This window comes from Salvelinus fontinalis, chromosome 16, assembly GCF_029448725.1.
Source record: "Salvelinus fontinalis isolate EN_2023a chromosome 16, ASM2944872v1, whole genome shotgun sequence".
Lineage (NCBI taxonomy): Eukaryota > Metazoa > Chordata > Actinopteri > Salmoniformes > Salmonidae > Salvelinus > Salvelinus fontinalis.
The window spans coordinates 24,742,538-24,761,528 of record NC_074680.1 but is presented as its reverse complement, the minus strand read 5'-3'; the positions used below and the strand labels follow the sequence as shown (position 1 = coordinate 24,761,528).

Genomic DNA, 18,991 nt, shown 5'->3' with positions numbered 1-18,991 from the left:
AGATCCTCTCAAGCTCTGTCAGGTTGGAAGGGGAGCATCGCTGCACAGCTATTTTCAGGTCTCTCCAGAGATGTTCAATTGGGTTCAAATCCGTGCTCTGGCTGTTCCACTCAAGGACATTCAGAAACTTGTCCCGAAGCCACTCCTGTGTTGTCTTGGCTGTGTGTTTAGTGTCGTTGTCCTATTGGAAGGTGAACCTTCGCCCCAGTCTGAGGTCCTGAGTGCTCTGGAGCAGGTTTTCATCAAGGATCTCTCTGCACTTTGCTCCGTTCCTCTTTCCCTCGATCTTGACTAATCTCCCAGTCCCTGCCACTGAAAAACATCCCCACAGCATGATGCTGCCACCACCATGATTCACCGTAGGGATGGTGCCAGGTTTCCTCCAGATCTGACTCTTGGCATTCAGGCCAAAGAGTTCAATCTTGGTTTCATCCGACCATAATCTTGTCCAAGAGTCCTTTAGGTACCTTTTGGCAAACTCCAAGCGGGCTGTCATGTTCCTTTTACTGAGGAGTGGCTTCCGTCTGGCCACTCTACCATAAAGGCCCGATTGGTGGAGTGCTGCAGAGATGGTTGTCCTTCTGGAAGGTTCTCCCATCTCCACAGCGGAACTCTGTCAGAGTGATAATTGGGTTCTTGGTCACCTCCCTGACCATGGCCCTTCTCCCACGATTGCTCCTTTTAGCTGGGCGGGCAGCTCTAGGAAGAGTTTGGTGGTTCCAAACTTGTGGAAAAAGTAAGGGGTCTGAATACTTTCCAAATGCACTGTAGATGTAACTGAGCCACCCTACAGTAGATAATAAAATATATAATATCTATAATGTGACATAATGTGACATTGGTGATGGTCTTATGCTGTGTAATTGTATTTATGTATACATGTTAATGACATTGTCATGTGTTCTAGCTATAGTAAGTGGATGTCTTTTTTCCCTTCCAGAGCACCAGGCTGCCCTCTTGCAGCTGAAGAGAGAATGCAAAGAGGAGTTGGAAAAATTACATGTAAGTTATCCTCTTTGTTTTAAACAGTTCACTACATATCATTCTTACTGATTTCAGTGCTGGGGTTTGTTTCAACCAAATACAGTCGCCTCAGCATGTCCTACTGTCCGCATGTAATAACAAAGTAACTAATACTTAATGAACCCAGGACACTGCAGTTTTCTTCAGTGACACTAGATGTCGCCAATCAACCACAGAAGCAAAGCCAACTATTGTCTTTAGTGACTGGACTTTCCAGGCTTGATGTCTGAGAATGTCTCAATGTCCCAAAGTGTGGTTACACACCTCTCTTCACCACCATTAAAAATGGACAGCCTTGCATTTCTATCTAAATATATTATTGGCCTTAATTATTATTGGTAATTTCAACCAAAGCATCTCATGAATTGGCTCACACTTTTGTGGCACAACACTGTTGTCAGGCACAATGTTTTATATTGACAGCACAACAATGATATAAATGTGTTTGAATGATAGTCCTCAAATACAGTAGGACTCATCCTGTCTTAAATGTGACATCCCAGTCACATTTGATATGAGGTCATCATTGAGAGAGGTAGCTGTGATGTCATGATGTGTTCCAGATGTGAAGCTCCTGCCAGTTCCTCATATGACATAAGATCACAATTTACAACATGGATGCACCCAGAGATCTCATTTACTGACCTGTCTCTTTCCAACTGGAAATGTCTCCATTATTTCTTGTAAGATCTAGTTTAGAGTTCACCCTCTAAACTCAGCAGATTCCACTCTGTTGCTGAAGCACCATAATGCATTGTTTGTTCAACTGAGCCACCAGTGCCAAGGTGATGCAATTGAAAGCAGTATTTGAAATAGTTTCTCACAGGTCTCAGAGGAGTAGTCACATTTATTTGTTATGTTTCCACTGTGTTCCAAGAGCAGCCTGAGATGAGTAAGAGGATCATAGGGCAGACTGTTAACCATATTTATGGAACAATTTCTCTGAACAACAACCTTACTTGAGCAAATTGTCTCTGGAAAGTGTGTCTGAAAATGACTATTATTAAAGCAGTGCTGATTCGGCAGTTATAGATGACTTCCTCTGCGTGTAGAGGTCTTCCTCTGCGTGTTACCCTGCCATTTATCTCTAATCCCTTGCATCAAGCCATCCTATTGACACTCATAAACATGTAGTTAAACCATGAGAAAGGATAGGAACGTGCCCAATTCATTTTCCTTGCTGACCTCCATGCTAACAAGAAACATGTGTCGGATACATTGCAAAATGGTTTTCTTTTCACTTTTCCTCAAGTTTGGCTGGATTATGTTGATGTTTGAAACTTCCAATAAACATCCAGCTTATTAGCTCTTCATTATGTTGTCAGTCATTGTACTTTTCTGTTGGGGATGAAAGATTGGAATGAAAATGAGTGGGAATGATGTTAGAAATCACTTAATTTAATTGAATAAAGGTAATGACGGCCATTTTCCCTCACATGCTCTCATTGAGTCACCCACGGGTCTTTGTGATGCCCAACATTATGTGATTCTGTTTCATATGGCTGAGTGGGATGTTTCTGACTTATCTCTGTGCTCCTGCTCCACACAGACGGACTTTGAGCTCCAAATCTTCCAGGTGCGTGGGGAGCATGCTGTGTCAGTGTCCCGGCTGGAGGGAGTCATCAACAAGATGCATACAGACCGTTACCAGGCCTTTAACCAGGGCCTTGAGAGGGGCAAGCTCCGCGAGACCTGTGTGTCCACTGAGGACGACCTGCCCCCCAAAACTTTCCGTAACGTCTGCATCCAGACAGACAGGGAGACCTTCCTCAGGACCCCCGAGGGTGAGGCCAGCCGGTCCGGTCTCAGCCCCAGCCAGAACGTGCCTAAGAAACTCAACCTGGACTCCATCAACCTGAGTCTGCATGGAGGACTGCCTGGCCCACCTCCTCCTCTTCCTCCTCCTCCTCCCCCTCCTCCCCTCCCTGGCCAAATAGGACTGCTTCCACCTCCTCCTCCCCCGTTACCTGGCAACATGGGGCCACCGCCTCCACCCCCCCTCCCAGGTTTTGGTCCCCCACCTCCCCCTCCCCTTTGGTTACCTGGAGCTGGCCCTCCTCCTCCTCCCCCTCCTCCTGGGTGCGGCCCACCCCCTCCTCCTGGGGGAGGATTTGGGTTTGGGTTCGGCCAGGCAGCAGAGAAGGCCCCAAGGAAGCCTGCGTTGGAACCTGCCACTCCCATGAAGCCTTTATACTGGACCAGGATCCAGATCCAGGACAATAAGTACCTACTTTTTCTATAGCCCATTCACAAGATTTATTATCACTTCTGTCTCCCTCTCCTCACTGTGGCACTTCCATCAGGTACACAGACACTCTAATACAGTAAAACATCAGGCTGGGTTGACCGCCCCTACACTAGTACCCTGGATGAGGACAGAAGCCCAAGTGAGATGTTTCAGCACATTTCCAGTGGCTTTGGTTTGTACTGCTGGATGCCAGGCTCCCAGCTTTATGACCTTGTATTTCTATGGCTGGATTGGTAGAGGAAGTTGACTTGTGGTTCACACTTTCTGGTCCTGGCTAATGGTGGAGGGTTGAGTGGGCCACAGCGGTTACATGCCTGCTATAAAGTTTACAGTGTAACAGCATTAAACAGGACTATTAACTGTAACACGTTTCTGGATAGACATTATGAGGGTAAATACAGTACACTTTCGAAAAAGGCCAGGTCAATGAACAAATGTCAAAATACACAGACTTTCGCTGTATATACAGAGCAGGCTTCATGAGGAAGCTGTAATAGGGAAGACATAGTTAACTGTGCTTTACAGGGATTACATGTCAATACAGGCATGGTCCAGTCAATTATAAATACTGCCTGCTGTGGAAGGCTTTGTGGAGTTTACGTAGATGTATTTTCCCAACATTTTTCAACATTGATTCACTGCAGTTTGCTGGAGTCAGTCAGAGCCCATTACGTGGAGATATTTGAGTTGGTCCCTGTGAAGGCAGTATGAAATTAAAGGGAAGATTTTTGGGAGTATCATTATGTTCTTGGTTATAGCCTCTTGGCTGTCCCAGACAGATACTTTCACCACCGCTGTGGGTAGCCAATAGCAAATTGGGCTCAATTGGACACACTCGACTCTAATTGAGTCTCTGTCTATGTGTTTGATTGCTGTGGTATTTCAGCTATGACCAGCTGGCCAACATTTTCAAATCAATCGTATTTGTCACAAGCGCCGAATACAACAGGTGAAAGTATTACAGTGAAATACTTACTTACAAGCCCTTAACCAACAATGCAGTTTTAAGAAAAATACCCCCCCCCCCAAAAAAAAGAAATATAAGTAACAAATAATTAAAGAGCAGCAGTAAATAACAATAGCAAGGCTATATACAGGGGGTTCCAGTACAGAGTCAATGTGCGGGGGCACCAGTTAGTTGAGGTAATATGTACATGTAGGTAGAGTTATTAAAGTGACTATGCATACTGTAGATAATAACAGAAAGTAGCAGCAGGGTGAAAGGGGGGGGACAATGCAAATAGTCTGGGTAGCCATTTGATTAGATGTTCAGGAGTCTCATGGCTTGAGGGTAGAAGGTGTTTAGAAGCCCCTTGGACCTAGACTTGGCACTCCGGTACCGCTTGCCGTGCGGTAGCAGTGAGAATAGTCTATGACTAGGGTGGCTGGAGTCTTTAACAATTGACACCGCCTGGTATAGAGGTCCTGGATGGCAGGAAGCTTGACCCCAGTGATGTACTGGGCCGTACGCACTACCCTCTGTAGTGCCTTGTGGTCAGAGGCCGAGCAGTTGCCATACTAGGCAGTGATGCAACCCGTCAGGATGCTCTCGATGGTGCAGCTGTAGAACCTCTTGAGGATCAGAGGACCCATTTTTTGTCTGTTTGTTGAGTTCCCTTCGTCTCCACCGTGGTAAAACGTCTCCTTTCTGATCGAGTCAGCCCCGGCCGGCCAAACCCTGACCTCATGACTTGACAGTAGAGAGAAACTCATGAACACAAACACAGATAAGGCATATCCAGGTTATAGCTCATCCGGCCGTGATTGGGAGTCCAATAGGGCGGCGCACAATTGGCCCAGCGTCGTACAGGTTTGGCCGGGGTAGGCCATCATTGTAAATAATATTTTTTTCTTAACTGACTTGCCTAATTAAATAAAGTAAAATATTAAAATATAAATATAAATACAAAATATATATTTTTTTATATCTACAGTCCATACAGTATGGATACAGTACATCTACAGAAGCAGTAGGCCTATTACATTTTACAAAGGGATCCCTTATAGAAAGTTGCTAAATCATGCAACACTACATATTACTATCAGTAGATAAACTCTAATTGAAAAGTTAACATGACCTGTGTTATACATACAGTAAGTCTGCCTCACATAGGTGGGTCCTGATGAACCTGTCTCAGTGAACCTGTTGCCTGTGAGGCTGTCTGGCCTGGCCTATATAGAGACTGAGTTATGGTGGACTTCATCTTCCTCTCCCTGCGTTATCAGAGACGGCTGGATCACTTATCAAACAGAGCCTGAGGCTGCCACACTGTCTAACCCATGGGATAGTTATCTTCTATGATTTAAAAGAGGAATGGAAAGTAAAGGTGGCAGAGCAAGGCTGAACTCTGGGAGGCTTCTGTACAAAGAGAGACATCATCAGACTCCTTCTCTGTTTGCTTTCAGCGTTACCCAGCAACAGAGGAAACAGAATACTTCCTATCTTCCTTGTAGTTTATTTGAAATGCTCCTTTAGTGCTGGAATCTCACATCTCAAACCCAGTGACACTTGAATCATATGATTTTCAGAAGCCTCAGTCACAAATGTAACTTTTTATTAAAAAGCGGAAATTGAAGTCGGTTTTCTTTGCGTTCTGCAAATTCTCACTCCAGCAAACGTCTGCCCTGAATCAAAATATGGAAGTAAACACTGCACAGCCCAAGTAAACATCAAATAAACAGCTTCACAAATTGTTTATCTCTGGCACAGGACAATTTGTACTGAGAAGTCCACTAGCTATTCCACTTTTCCTAAGAAGTCAAATCATATCAAATCAAATTGTATTAGTCACATGCAACAGGTGTAGACCTTACAGTGAAATGCTCACTTACGAGCCTCTAACCAACAATGCAGTTTTAAAAAATACGGATAAGAATAATAAATATAAGTATCAAGTAATTAAAGAGCAGCAGTAAGATAAATATACAGGGGGGTACCGGTACAGAGTCAATGTGCATGGGCACCGGTTAGTTGAGGTAATATGTACATGTATGTAGAGTTATTAAAGTGACTATGCATGATAACAACAGAGAGAAGCAGCAGTGTAAAAGGGGGGGGCATTGCAAATAGTCTGGGTAGCCATTTGATTAGATGTTCAGGAGTCTTATGGCTTGGGGGTAGAAGCCTCTTGTACCTAGATTTGGCGCTCCGGTACAACTTGCCCTGCGGTAGCAGAGAGAACAGTCTCTGACTAGGGTGGCTGGAGTCTCTGGCAATTTTATGGGCCTTCCTCTGACACCGCCTGGTATAGAGGTCCTGGTTGGCAGGAAGCTGAGCCCCAGTGATGTACTGGGCCATTCGCACTACCCTATGTAGTGCCTTGCGGTCGGAGGCATAGCAGTTGCCATACCAGGCAGTGATGCAACCAATCAGGAAGCTCTCGATGGTGCAGCTGTAGAACCTTTTGAGGATTAGAGGACCCATGCCAAATCTTTTCAGTCTCCTGAGGGGGAATAGGTTTTGTTGTGCCCTCTTCACGGCTGTCATGGTGTGCTTGGACCATGTTAGTTGTTTGGTGATGTGGACACCAAGGAACTTGAAGCTCTCAAACTGCTCCACTGCAGCCCCGTTGATGAGAATGGGGGCGTGCTCGGTCCTATTTTTCCTGACAACCACAATCATCTCCTTTGTCTTGATCACGTTGAGGTTTGTTGTCCTGGCACCGCACGGCTAGGTCTCTGACCTCCTCCCTATAGGCTGTCTCGTCGTTGTCGGTGATCAGGCACGATTGTATCTGTTGTGTCATCGGCAAACTTAATGATGGTGTTGGAGTCGTGCCTGGCTGTGCAGTCATGAGCAAACAGGGAGTACAGGAGGAGACGGAGCACGCACCCCTGAGGGGCCCCTGTGTTGAGGATCAATGTGGCGGATGTGTTGTTACCTACCCTTACCACCTGGGGGCGGCCCGTCAGAAAGTCCGGGATCCAGTTGCAGAGGGAGGTGTTTAGTCCTATGGTCCTTAGCTTAGTGATGAGCTTTGAGGGCACTATGGTGTTGAACGCTGAGCTGTAGTCAATGAATAGCTTTCTCACATAGGTGTTCCTTTTGTCCAGTTGGGAGAGGGCAGCATGGAGTGCAATAGAGATTGCATCATCTGTGGATCTGTTGGCAAATTGGAGTGGGTCTAGGGTTTCTGGGATAATGGTGTTGATGTGAGCCATGACCAGCCTTTCAAAGCTCTTCATGGCTACAGACGTGAGTGCTATGGGTCGGTAGTCATTTAGGCAGGTTACCTTAGTGTTCTTGGGCACAGGCACTATGGTGGTCTGCTTAAAACATGTTGGTATTACAGACTCGGACAAGGAGAGGTTGAAAATGTCAGTGAAGACACTTGCCAGTTGGTCAGTGCATGCTCGCAGTTCACGTCCTGGTAATCCGTCTGGCCCTGCGGCCTTGTGAATGTTGACCTGTTTAAAGGTCTTACTCACATCGGCTTACTCACACAGTCTTCTGGAACAGCTGGTGCTCTCATGCATGTTTCAATGTTATTTACCTCGAAGCGAGCATAGAAGTAGTTTAGCTCGTCTGGTAGGCTTGTGTCACTGGGCAGCTCTCAGCTGTGCTTCCCTTTGTAGTCTGTAATGGTTTGCAAGCCCTGCCACATCCTACGAGCATCAGACCTGGTGTAGTATGATTCGATCTTAGTCCTGTATTGACGCTTTTCCTGTTTGATGGTTTGTCAGAGGGCATAGCGGGATTTCTTATTAGCTTCCAGGTTAGAGTCCCGCTCCTTGAAAGCAGCAGCTCTAGCTTTTAGCTCAGTGTGGATGTTGCCTGTAATCCATGGCTTCTGGTTGGGGTATGTACGTACGGTCACTGTGGGGATGACGTCATCGATGCACTTATTGATGAAGCCAATGATTTTTTTTTTTATTATTATTATATTTTTTATTTTTTTTATAATTTTTTATCCCATTTTCTCCCCAATTTTCGTGGTATCCAATCGCTAGTAATTACTACCTTGTCTCATCGCTACAACTCCCGTACGGGCTCGGGAGAGACGAAGGTCGAAAGCCATGCGTCCTCCGAAGCACAACCCAACCAGCCGTACTGCTTCTTAACACAGCGCGCCTCCAACCCGGAAGCCAGCCGCACCAATGTGTCGGAGGAAACACCGTGTACCTGGCCCCCTTGGTTGGCGCGCACTGCGCCCGGCACGCCACAGGAGTCGCTGGAGCGCGATGAGACAAGGATATCCCTACCGGCCAAACCCTCCCTACCCCGGACGACGCTATGCCAATTGTGCGTCGCCCCACGGACCTTCCGGTTGCGGCCCGCTGCGACAGAGCCTGGGCGCGAACCCAGAGACTCTGGTGGCGCAGTTAGCACTGCGATGCAGTGCCCTAGACCACTGCGCCACCTGGGAGGCCACGATGAAGCCAATGATTGATGTGATGTACTCCTCAATGCCATCGGAGGAATCCCGGAACATGTTCCAGTCTGTGCTAGCAAAACAATCCTGTAGCTTAGCATCTGCTTCATCTGACCACTTTTTTATTGATCTAGTCACTGGTGCTTCCTGCTTTAATATTTGCTTGTAAGCAGGAATCAGGAGTATAGAATTATGGTCAGATTTTCCAAATGGAGGGCGAGGGGGAGCTTTGTATGCGCCTCTCTGTGTGGAGTAAAGGTCGTCCAGAGTTTTTTTCCCTCTGGTTGCACATTTAACATACTGATAGAAATTTAGGAAAATGGATTTAAGTTTCCCTGCATTAATGTCCCTGGCTACTAGGAGCGCCACCTTTGGGTGAGCGTTGTCTTGTTTGCTTATGCCGGAATACAGCTCATCCAATGCTGTCTTAGTGCCAGCCTCAGTCTGTGGTACTTTGTAAACAGCTACGAAAAATACAGATGAAAACTCTCTAAGTAGATAGTGTGGTCTACATTTTATAATGAGATACTCTACCTCAGGCGAGCAATAGCTGAAGACTTCCTTAGATATTGTGCATCAGCTGTTATTTACAAAAATATATAGTCCGCCGCCCCTTGTCTGACCAGACTCCGCTGTTCTATCCTGCCGCTACAGCGTATAACCAGCCAGCTGTATGTTGGTAGTGTCGTTGTTCAGCCACGACTCCGTGAAGCATTCGATATTACAGTTTTGAATGTCCCGTAGGTAGTTTAATCTTCCATGTAGGTTATCGATTTTATTCTCCAAAGATTGCACGTTTGCTAGCAGACTGGAAGGAATTGGGGGTTTATTCAATCACCTACGAATTCTCAGAAGGCAGCCCGCCCTCTGGCCCCTTTTCTCCGCCTCCTTATCATGCAAATCACGGGGATCTGTGCCTGTTCCTGAGAAAGCAGTATATAATTTGCGTCGGGCTCGTCAGACTCGTTAAAGGAAAAAAATTATTCTGCCAGTCCGTGGTGCGTAATCGCAGTCCTGATGTCCAGAAGTTATTTTCGGTCATAAGAGATGGTAGTGGCAACATTATGTACAAAATAAGTAAAAAAATAAGTTACAAACAACGCAAATAAACGAACAAAAAAACACAATCGGTTGGGGACACGTAAAATGTCAGTCTTCTTTTCCGGCGCCAAGTCACCCCCGTAACACAGTCTCCTGACATCACAGCAACATTGTTATTGAAAATGGTTTTATGTTGAACTGTAGTGCTCCTCAGCGTATAAAAGTGTGTCTCTTGTTTCCAGTAATAATACACTGTGGGGTTCTCTGGAGGAGCCAGATATCGTAGACACCAAGGAGTTTGAGGACCTGTTCTCCAAGGCCACTCTGCAGCCAAAGAAGAAGCCCCTTTCAGACACCTATGAGAAGAAGGCCAAGACTAAGAAGGTTGGTTGAAATCTCATCCATTCTCTTCTCTCCCCCGTGCTACTGTTATTATATTGTCTTGGCTCCTGCTGTTTTTCCTCTCTTAGGAGGAGAATCTCAAGGGTCTTGGGTTTGGAAGGTGATGAGGGCTACTACACTTTCCATGCAGGGACCCATACACTGTAGCTTTAAAGCTGTCACCAGAAAGGATGACACACTCCATTTGACATGGCACGTCGTATTTCTCAGACCTGTCTTGTCCAAAGAAAATGCTTTGTCATCATAATGTGTCTCATTTCTACCACACAAGGGCCCTAGTGGTACATTTGAATTCAGATTTCCTTTACTATAGTGTTGTTGTCAGTATTAGGAGTTATTGAGATTAGGTAGTCAGGAAGAAAATATTGACGTAACGCATTTTTTGAGGACGTTATTACTATGTTACTCCAGTAAGAGCATCTGCTGAATGAATACAATGGTGTCAGCAGATTATACCTTATTCTCCAACCCTAGACCACTTACCTCTGGAACATTCCATTAGGAGCTCTGCTGAGTTAGCCCAAGTAGAGCCACATAAACAAGGATCCTAGCATTACATGGAGTCTAATCTAGAAACAACACAAAGTTTGTCAGGAGTAATATCGCTCCCTTCTCTTTTCTCATCTTCCTCCCGACTGTCCAATTCATGGTGATTGGTGTAGGCAGCTCTTGTGCGACGTCAAACTAGGCTATCAGGTGGCAGTGAGTTCAGTTTTCCTCTCCTCTCCCTGGCCCTGTGTATAGAATCACAGCTGGGTAGGATCCACCTTTAGCTGCTGCTTGCACTTCACAATCAGCTGTAGACTAAACTGTCCTACTCCTTGATTTGGAATCTTCTTTTGATTGTCCTTTTGACTAAGTTTAATAGTAATTTTCTTACAAAACCTGGTAATAGTTATTGGTTGAGAGAAATCATGAAGAGAAAAATGGTCCTGTCCAGACTTGATGTCGATCTTTGGTACGGACCAAATCTAACCCAATCATAGACATCTATGTTTCACACATTTGGACAGCACAGTAAAGCACAATACAGCACAGTAGAGCACAGCAGAGTACAGAATATTACAGTACAGTACACAGTACACTAAATAAAAGCAGAGTAGAGGTTAGTACAATACAGTAGAGTACTGTATAGTAGAGCACAGTACAGCACAGTAGAGCACAGTACAGTGGAGCACAGTACAGTACAGTGCAGTACAGTACAGTACAGTACAGCACAGTACAGCACAGTACAATAGTGTACCAGTGTTGTAGTACTCGAGTCCAGGACTTTCATGACTTGTGACTCGACCTGGACTTTACCATTGGTGACTCGGACTCACCTTCTCGTGACTTGCATTTGCACTCGGACTGGATAGGCTACTATGATAAGCAGAATATTAGCAGCACTGGGTGCGCAGAGATGCAAGGGTTCTGTTCTCTAGCAGTGGGAAGGACGTGCCACACCTGGCACACACAGTGATTGTGGGCAGGCAGGCTCCACTCTGGCTCCGCCTCCAATCATAAGCTACGCATCGCGCAAGCGACTCTCTTGCTTCCTTGTAACCACCAGTCACCAGCCTACTATTTAGATTTGCCTGGTTAAGAAACATAAACTACTTATGAAATTGAAAACAATACTAGTATTGACTTTAATAGTAAAACAGTCAAGCTATTTGTCTCTCTCTCCCCTTGAGCATAGAAAAGTGGGCTGTGGTCTACCGAGTGGCGCAGCGGTCTAAGGCATCACTACAGATCCGGGTTCGATCCCGGGCTGTGTCGCAGCCGGCTGTGACCGGGAGACCCATGAGGCGGCGCACAATTGGCCCAGCGTTGCCTGGGTTAGGGGAGGGTTTGGCTGACCAGGTTGTCCTTGTCCCATCACGCTCTAGCAACTCCTGTGGCGGGCCGGGCGCATGCATGCTGATGCGGTTGCCAGTTGTACAGTGTTTCCTCCAACACATTGGTGCGGCTGGCTTCCGGGTTAAGCGAGCAGTGTGTCAAGAAGCAGTGAGGCTTGGCAGGGTCATGTTTCAGAGGACGCATGGCTCTCGACCTTCGCCACTCTTGAGTTCATACGGGAGTTGCAGTGATGGGACAAGACTGTAACTACCATTTGGATACCATGAAATTGGGGAGAAAATGGGGTAATAAATCTAGAATAAAATAAAGATAAGTAGGCTGTCTTTGTGTATGTCAACTCCATGTACCCTCCCACTTTACCCCATGCATCCCTTAGTCAGGTTCTGACAAGTCTTCCTTTAACTTTGACTCTGCAATAAAAAATCTAAACAAATATCAGTGGAAGTTTACAAAAAAGTAGCGTTGCCACTCAGTCGTGAACAGCGAGTACAGGAGGGGACTAAGCACACACCACTGAGGGGCCCCGTATTGATGGTCAGCGTGACGGAGGTGTTGTTGCCTACCCTCACCACCTGGGGGCAGCCCGTCAGGAAGTCCACCATCCAGTTGCAAAGGGAGGGGTTCAGTCCCAGGGTCCCAAGCTTAGTGATGAGGTTGGAGGGGACTATGGTGTTGAACGCTGAGCTGTAGTCTACCAACAGCATTCTCACATAGTTATTTCCCCTCTTGTCCAGGTGGGAGAGGGCAGTGTGAAGTGCAATTGAGATTGCGTCATCTGTGGATCTGTTGGGGCGGTATTTGAATTGGAGTGGGTCTCGGATGATGGTGTTGATGTGTGTCATGACCAGCCTTTCAAAGCACTTCATAATTACAGATGTGAGTGCTACAGGGTGTTAGTAATTTAGGTAGGTTACCTTGGAGCTATTGGGAACAGGGACCCATGGTGGTCAGCTTGAAACATGTTGGGATTACAGACTGAATAGAGTAGAGTAGAGTTCCACTGAGGAGAATAAAAGTGGTCTAGAGTTTTAGCGCCCCTAGTGGCGCAGGAGACGTGTTGGTAGAAGTGAGGTAGGATGGTTTAAGTTTCCGCCCACCAGAAACGCTGCCTCTGGGTGAGCCGGTTCTTGTTTGTTTATGGCAACCATACAGTTCGCTGAGTGCCAGAGTGGTGTTGGCTTGAGAACTTTCTTGGTAGATAAAGGGTCTGCAGCTTACCATGAGAAATTCTATATCAGGTGAGCAAAAGCTCGAGATTTCCTTCACACTTGATGCAAAAAAACAGTTGTTATTTACTGAACTGTACTGTACTGTACTTTACTGAATTAAACTCTACTGAATCGTACCTTACTGTAGCTCTACTGTGTTCTGATGTACTAATCTGTGCCGTAATGTCCTGTGATGTTCAAACTTGTGAAACAGATTTGGTTCTGGTCCGCACCTAACAAATTTAGGCAGACGCTCTTATCCAAAGTGACATACAGTCAGTGCATTCAACTAAGGTAGATAAACAACCACATATCACAGTCACAGCAACAACAATCTGTAACTGTTACTGGAATGTTATTGTAGTTGAAGTGGTCTGTTGGTTTATTCTGTAGGTTGGACAACTTTGAACATCATCGCTGCCAGTTTTAAAGCTTTTGAAAAAGCTTACATATGTGCATGTGACAGTGGGAGCAATAATGCATTCTGTTGCGGTCTTCAGTTGGCTCCTCTTTCCTATCTTAGGAGACTTGAAAAAGTATTGTTGTGATATAATGCTTACTTCATTGATCATGTAAATATGCAGTTGAAATTTGGCCATAGAATCAATGACTGAAAAACATGTCTTTTCAACATCTGTTAAATGACGTATTTTCAACGTCTGGAAAATACATATTTTTTACATCCTGAAAATATGTCTTTTCACCTTTCATTCAGCATGTAATATGCACCTGATTTCAACATCCGAAAAATACATATTTTCGACGTCCGGAAAATAAGTATTTTCACCTTTCAATCAGCACCTAAAATACACCTGACATCAACGTCTGGAAAAGATGTCTAAAAGATGCTTACTGGGAAAGCAGCTGAGTCAGATATCAACGTGAGCTAGGAGGCTGATTTAGGGGCCAGCCAGCCCTGCAGGTAGGGTCAGGGAGACAGGAGACAGTTGGCTGAGCTTGATCAAATATTGGGCCAGTTGATGGGTTCAGAGTGACCAGACTGGATGGAGAGCACTAGAGATGGACACACACACTCACCCACACTGAGGCCTCTAGAGTGGACTGGAGCCTTGACAGATTGATCAGAATGTGTATGGATTGGGAAGGGGACAGTCTGGTACAATGGCTGATTTTATCTGCTTGGACGCCACACTTAGGGCCATGGGGGCAGTGGGAGCGCTGACACACATGGCTGCGGAAGTGCAGAGTTGCAGCATTGGACTTGACTACAGCACGGGCCCTGAGAATTGGTCTGAGCTGTGCAGACCCAATGGCACGTAACCCATTATAAAGGGGGATACTTCTCCTTCGAGAAAACTACATGAACTAACATTTGATTTTGTCATTATTATTTGAGATGGTAGATACAATATGTGGTATAGATATCCATTGTGATTTGAGCCATGTGCTGATAGAAGAGCATCATCTCCACCAGGGGCTATGCAATACTCCGCCCAGAGAGAGCAGCCTGGGTTACAATACTCAGCCCAGAGAGAGCAGCATGGGTTACAATACTCAGCCCAGAGAGAGCAGCCTGGGTTACAATACTCAGCCCAGAGAGAGCAGCCTGGGTTACAATACTCAGCCTAGAGAGAGCAGCCTGGGTTACAAAACTCAGCCCAGAGAGAGCAGCCTGGGTTACAATACTCAGCCCAGAGAGAGCAGCCTGGGTTACAATACTCAGCCCAGAGAGAGCAGCCTGGGTTTCAATACTCAGCCCAGAGAGAGCAGCCTGGGTTACAATACTCAGCCCAGAGAGAGCAGCCTGGGTTCAGCTATGATTATTGGGAGACACTACCAACTGTGGAAAAAGTTGGCTACAGCCCCTTGGCAGTCCAACACTTTTAGAAAGGTCAGCTAAACAAAAGTAACTTGTTTACTTCTTCATCTTTTATCCCTAAAAAAGTTTATACTACCAACGTTCAAACTCTCTGAATCATCATTTGCTGATAGGTTCCCAGAACTACGGGCTCTGACTGGACAAAGGAGGGAGGAAACGGGGATAGAGAGGAAAGTGGAGAGGGGGATGGAGAGGAAGAAGGAGAGGGGGCTGGAGAGAGGAGGATGGAGGGAAAGAGGAGAGGGGGATGGAAAGGAGAAGAGCAGACTGTCATCCAGCTAGCTAACAGACAGAGCCAGACTGGGCCTGCGGAGACACAGGGTCAATCAAGAGGGCTGTCTTGCCTTACTCTGCAATATCTGCCCCAGAGGAGATCTGACAAAGCCAATAGTCCTGTCCTGGCCTCACCACCACACCGATACGACGCAACACAGAAACAAGTCAGTTAATCTCAGCCCAGTAATTGTCTCTATCAATTTATGAAGATCAGCTACACTGCACACATTATGGTTTTCAGTACACTAAGCATGTTGGCTGTAGGGCACAATGGTGTATGTGATGACAGTATAGCTATATATGCCTATCACACTTGTTACTTGTCTAGAAAGTGTTGCCAGATGAGCTAACGCCTGTGATCCCAGTCAGAGGGAAATTACTGGAATGTGTGTGTGCATTATGGAGATTACTCACTTTACTCACCTCCCTTGTTAAGGACAGCTTCACACACAGGACCATCAGTGTTGGGGAAAAGGTGCTGGTGGATTGAGTCCGTACAGGGCAAACCATGTGTATGTAACCAATAAAATTTGATTTGACTATCATGTGTCCAATACAAATGAAAGCTGCTGTTTAATCTGGATGCCTTTCCTTTCACACCACTGATTATCATATCAAAGCAGCAGAGATGACATGCAGGGGAATAAGCTCCCTGTCAGTCTCCACACTCTACGGCCGCCCAGGCTACTCTACACCAGACTGGGGGTAATTGTAGGCATGTGGCTCCACTCGGTTCCCCACTGAGGCGGGAGGAGAGCAATGGTGAGGAGAGGACACCTGTGGGGGCGTTTAAAGTGGAGAGGAGAGGCTGCGCGTGTCGCTGCATTTTGGGTGTGATGATATGAGCTGCAGGAGCGATGTGGAGTACTACAGAGATGAGATGAGGAAACCCAGCCAGCCACAGCGTGGGGGCTGTTTAGATTACACCCCGACCCGACAGGATTTACAGTGCCAGGACCGGCAGGCTGTCCCCCTCACCATAACCCCCCCCCCCGTCCCGTCCCGTCCCCCGCCCCGCGTGTACACCAGTAATACGGCCTGCGTAAACACTACACAGCAATTCCCACCACCCACACGAATCAAGCTCCTATCCAGTTTGTACACCATGGATTGCTGTAAAACAAACAGTGGCTTTAATTTGTTCAGACCCTACGTCTTTAGAGATGACTTATGGTCATTCACACTGAGGTTTATTAAAAGCATATTTTGAGTGTTGAGTGTGACGTGGGAGAGTGGGTGTAAGATTAACACATGGAGAGTGCAGAAAGTTGTGTGGAGATGTTGAGCGTTCATTGGAGGTGGTAATTTATGAGCTCTCTTGATCCATTTGTTATTGTAACGTATCTCCAGGGTGGGTGAACTCAGACATGGTTGGTTCGCAGTCACCCGTATAGCTGCCTGCCCCCTCAGCCATGGCTGTATAAACTATCAGCTCTCTGCTGAACCTGGTGCCCTCTCCCCAACACCAGCCACCTGCAACTCCTCAAACCACTGTCTCTTCCTTTTGCTATTTCAATCTTAATTTCAATGTCAAACCAATGTCTCCAGTCTATTTCAAGTTGGGGTTTTTTGGTCTGCTGTAAGGACTTCACCTTGGCTTGGATTGGTGGGTAGTTCTCCTAGTGTCCACTGGAGGTAGCTGTTATCTTTTGATACATACTTGTCATGGATTGCAAACAGAGACCTCTTAGCATCAGCAGGTTCCTTCCTTGCGTGTCTGAGAGTAAGCATCCAGGCTTGTTCCTCCAGATCAGTTGTCTTTTCTCATTAAGTTAACTGGTCGGGCTAATTGGTGCTTCTGGAGCCACAGCGAGTGGCCAGGGTTCCTGGAAGGCTTTTAGTGTGGCCCAACCAGTGCAGTTCATTAAAGGTGTTGGAAAAGCCTCTCACTCTGCCTGCTCCCCTCTCATGTCCCTGTACAGGAAATCCCCAGTGTGATATTAGTAATGGACGTGGAAGCAGCATGCACTCTTACCTTCTGTAACGCAATACTCACTTCTAAGGCTTCTGCTCCTTGGTTCCCACTGGATGGCCCAGTAGCTAAGATGCAGTAATAACGGCCAGTGTTACCTAATGAAGAAGGCTGAGACATTAAGTTTTAGAGCTGGGCTTTACCTTGCCAAAACTGTTTCTAGCTTTATGGGTAATTCAGTCATAAGTAATTGTGACCATGTGTAGGCACAAATAGAAATCCTGTGAATTTATAGTTTGTTATAAAATACCCACACTGAAAATATATTATTTTATGGTTTACATTTTTACTTTCCTGTGACTTAATATTTTTGACTATATCATAGGGCTGTCACAATACCAATATTGTGATGTTTTTTATGGCAAAAATGAAAACAAGAAGCAGACCAAACTCTGCAAAACCTGCTTTATGTAAAATAATGTTATATAGCTAGGAAATGTGACTCTGGAGGACAACATAATGATGTTTGTTTCCAACATTAGGGCTGTTTTCCTAAAGAAATGAAATCCGCTTTGTGTTTTGCTTCTTTGCCACGATACAAATGAGTATCGTGATACTGATATTGTCCCGGGCCCTACTATATAATTAATGCACTTTTACAGGGGAACTTTTCTCTGTACTCTGTGCTCTGTACTGTTAGGGATGCCATTTGATAAGGCCTGCTGAAACCTGGGGGTTTCTATCCTTACTCAATCTCTGCCTGTTATCATGGACCGTAAAGGATTATGACATTGTGTAGATGAGTCTGGCTTTAGGGTCAATCCAGACACTCCACAGAGATGTTAGAATGACTCTTATTTAGAGCACATCTTCTGTCCCCTCCCAGAGTCAATCTATCTTCAAGTGGTCTGGCTCTGGGAAGTGACTAAGTGATACTTTCCTTTGGCCTCTCTGGGAAAAAGACAGTGGATGACTTACAGCATATCATATTATAATAAATGTTAATTGCATTTTTTTTTTAACTGTTGGTCTGCATCTTATCAACTGTATAAATGGTGCCACTTGATTGAAATGGATATGGTGATCAAATAAAGGATATATAATGCCAATATTATTCTCGCTCTCTGATATAATCATTGTGATTAAGTTATGATGTTTACCGGTATGTCTCTCCTGCAGATTATCAAGCTGCTGGATGGGAAACGTTCCCAAGCAGTGGGCATCCTCATCTCAAGTCTGCATCTGGAAATGAAGGACATTCAGCAAGGTGAGAGCAAACATTTAATGATTTGTGTAAAAACCAAGCTGTTTGGCAGCTTTTGTTACAGGAGAATATTGTACTATTTCTGAAAACCATTCATTTCCTGTCTGTTAAACAAGGCTGTTCTTTTTTCGATTAAACAGTAATAAACATCAGTTGCAATCATATTTTCACTAGATTAGAAAAGACACTTGATAAATGGCAGATGCAAGTGGTTATTTTTAGTGAAGACACGTTGAAGCCTGGCGCAAATTGTTTCCTGCCTCTTGACAGGTCCTAATGTGTGACTAGTTCCACTTTTGTAGATGAATTTGTGTTTCATGTGGAACATGGAAGATTTCCAAATTTTCCAAACTAGTGCATACTGTTGTGAGTGAACAGCATTGGAATGACATTAGCCATTTTTGCTGAGAATTGTTTCGCCAGTTTCATTCCTTCATACACTGGTCAAAATCACATCAATATTTTCCCTTTTGAGCTAAAGAGGAGTGGAGTATTTGGTTGTGTATGTGTATTTGACTAGATGTGTTTATGTATGTGAATGGTGCGGGGAAAGTCTGATACAG

The 18,991-nt window shown here is 45.5% G+C and overlaps 1 protein-coding gene across 2 annotated transcripts in view; it reads left to right on the top strand.

The window, feature by feature from the left end:
- Positions 1 to 18,991, top strand: part of LOC129812848 (formin-like) — a 122,233-nt gene that overhangs the window by 29,783 nt on the left and 73,459 nt on the right. For both annotated transcript variants that reach the window (XM_055864776.1, XM_055864777.1), the window contains exons 5-8: positions 941 to 1,002; positions 2,573 to 3,246; positions 9,927 to 10,068; positions 18,344 to 18,431. In XM_055864776.1, coding sequence (XP_055720751.1) covers positions 941 to 1,002; positions 2,573 to 3,246; positions 9,927 to 10,068; positions 18,344 to 18,431 — 966 coding nt within the window. The remainder of the gene's footprint in view (positions 1 to 940; positions 1,003 to 2,572; positions 3,247 to 9,926; positions 10,069 to 18,343; positions 18,432 to 18,991) is intronic.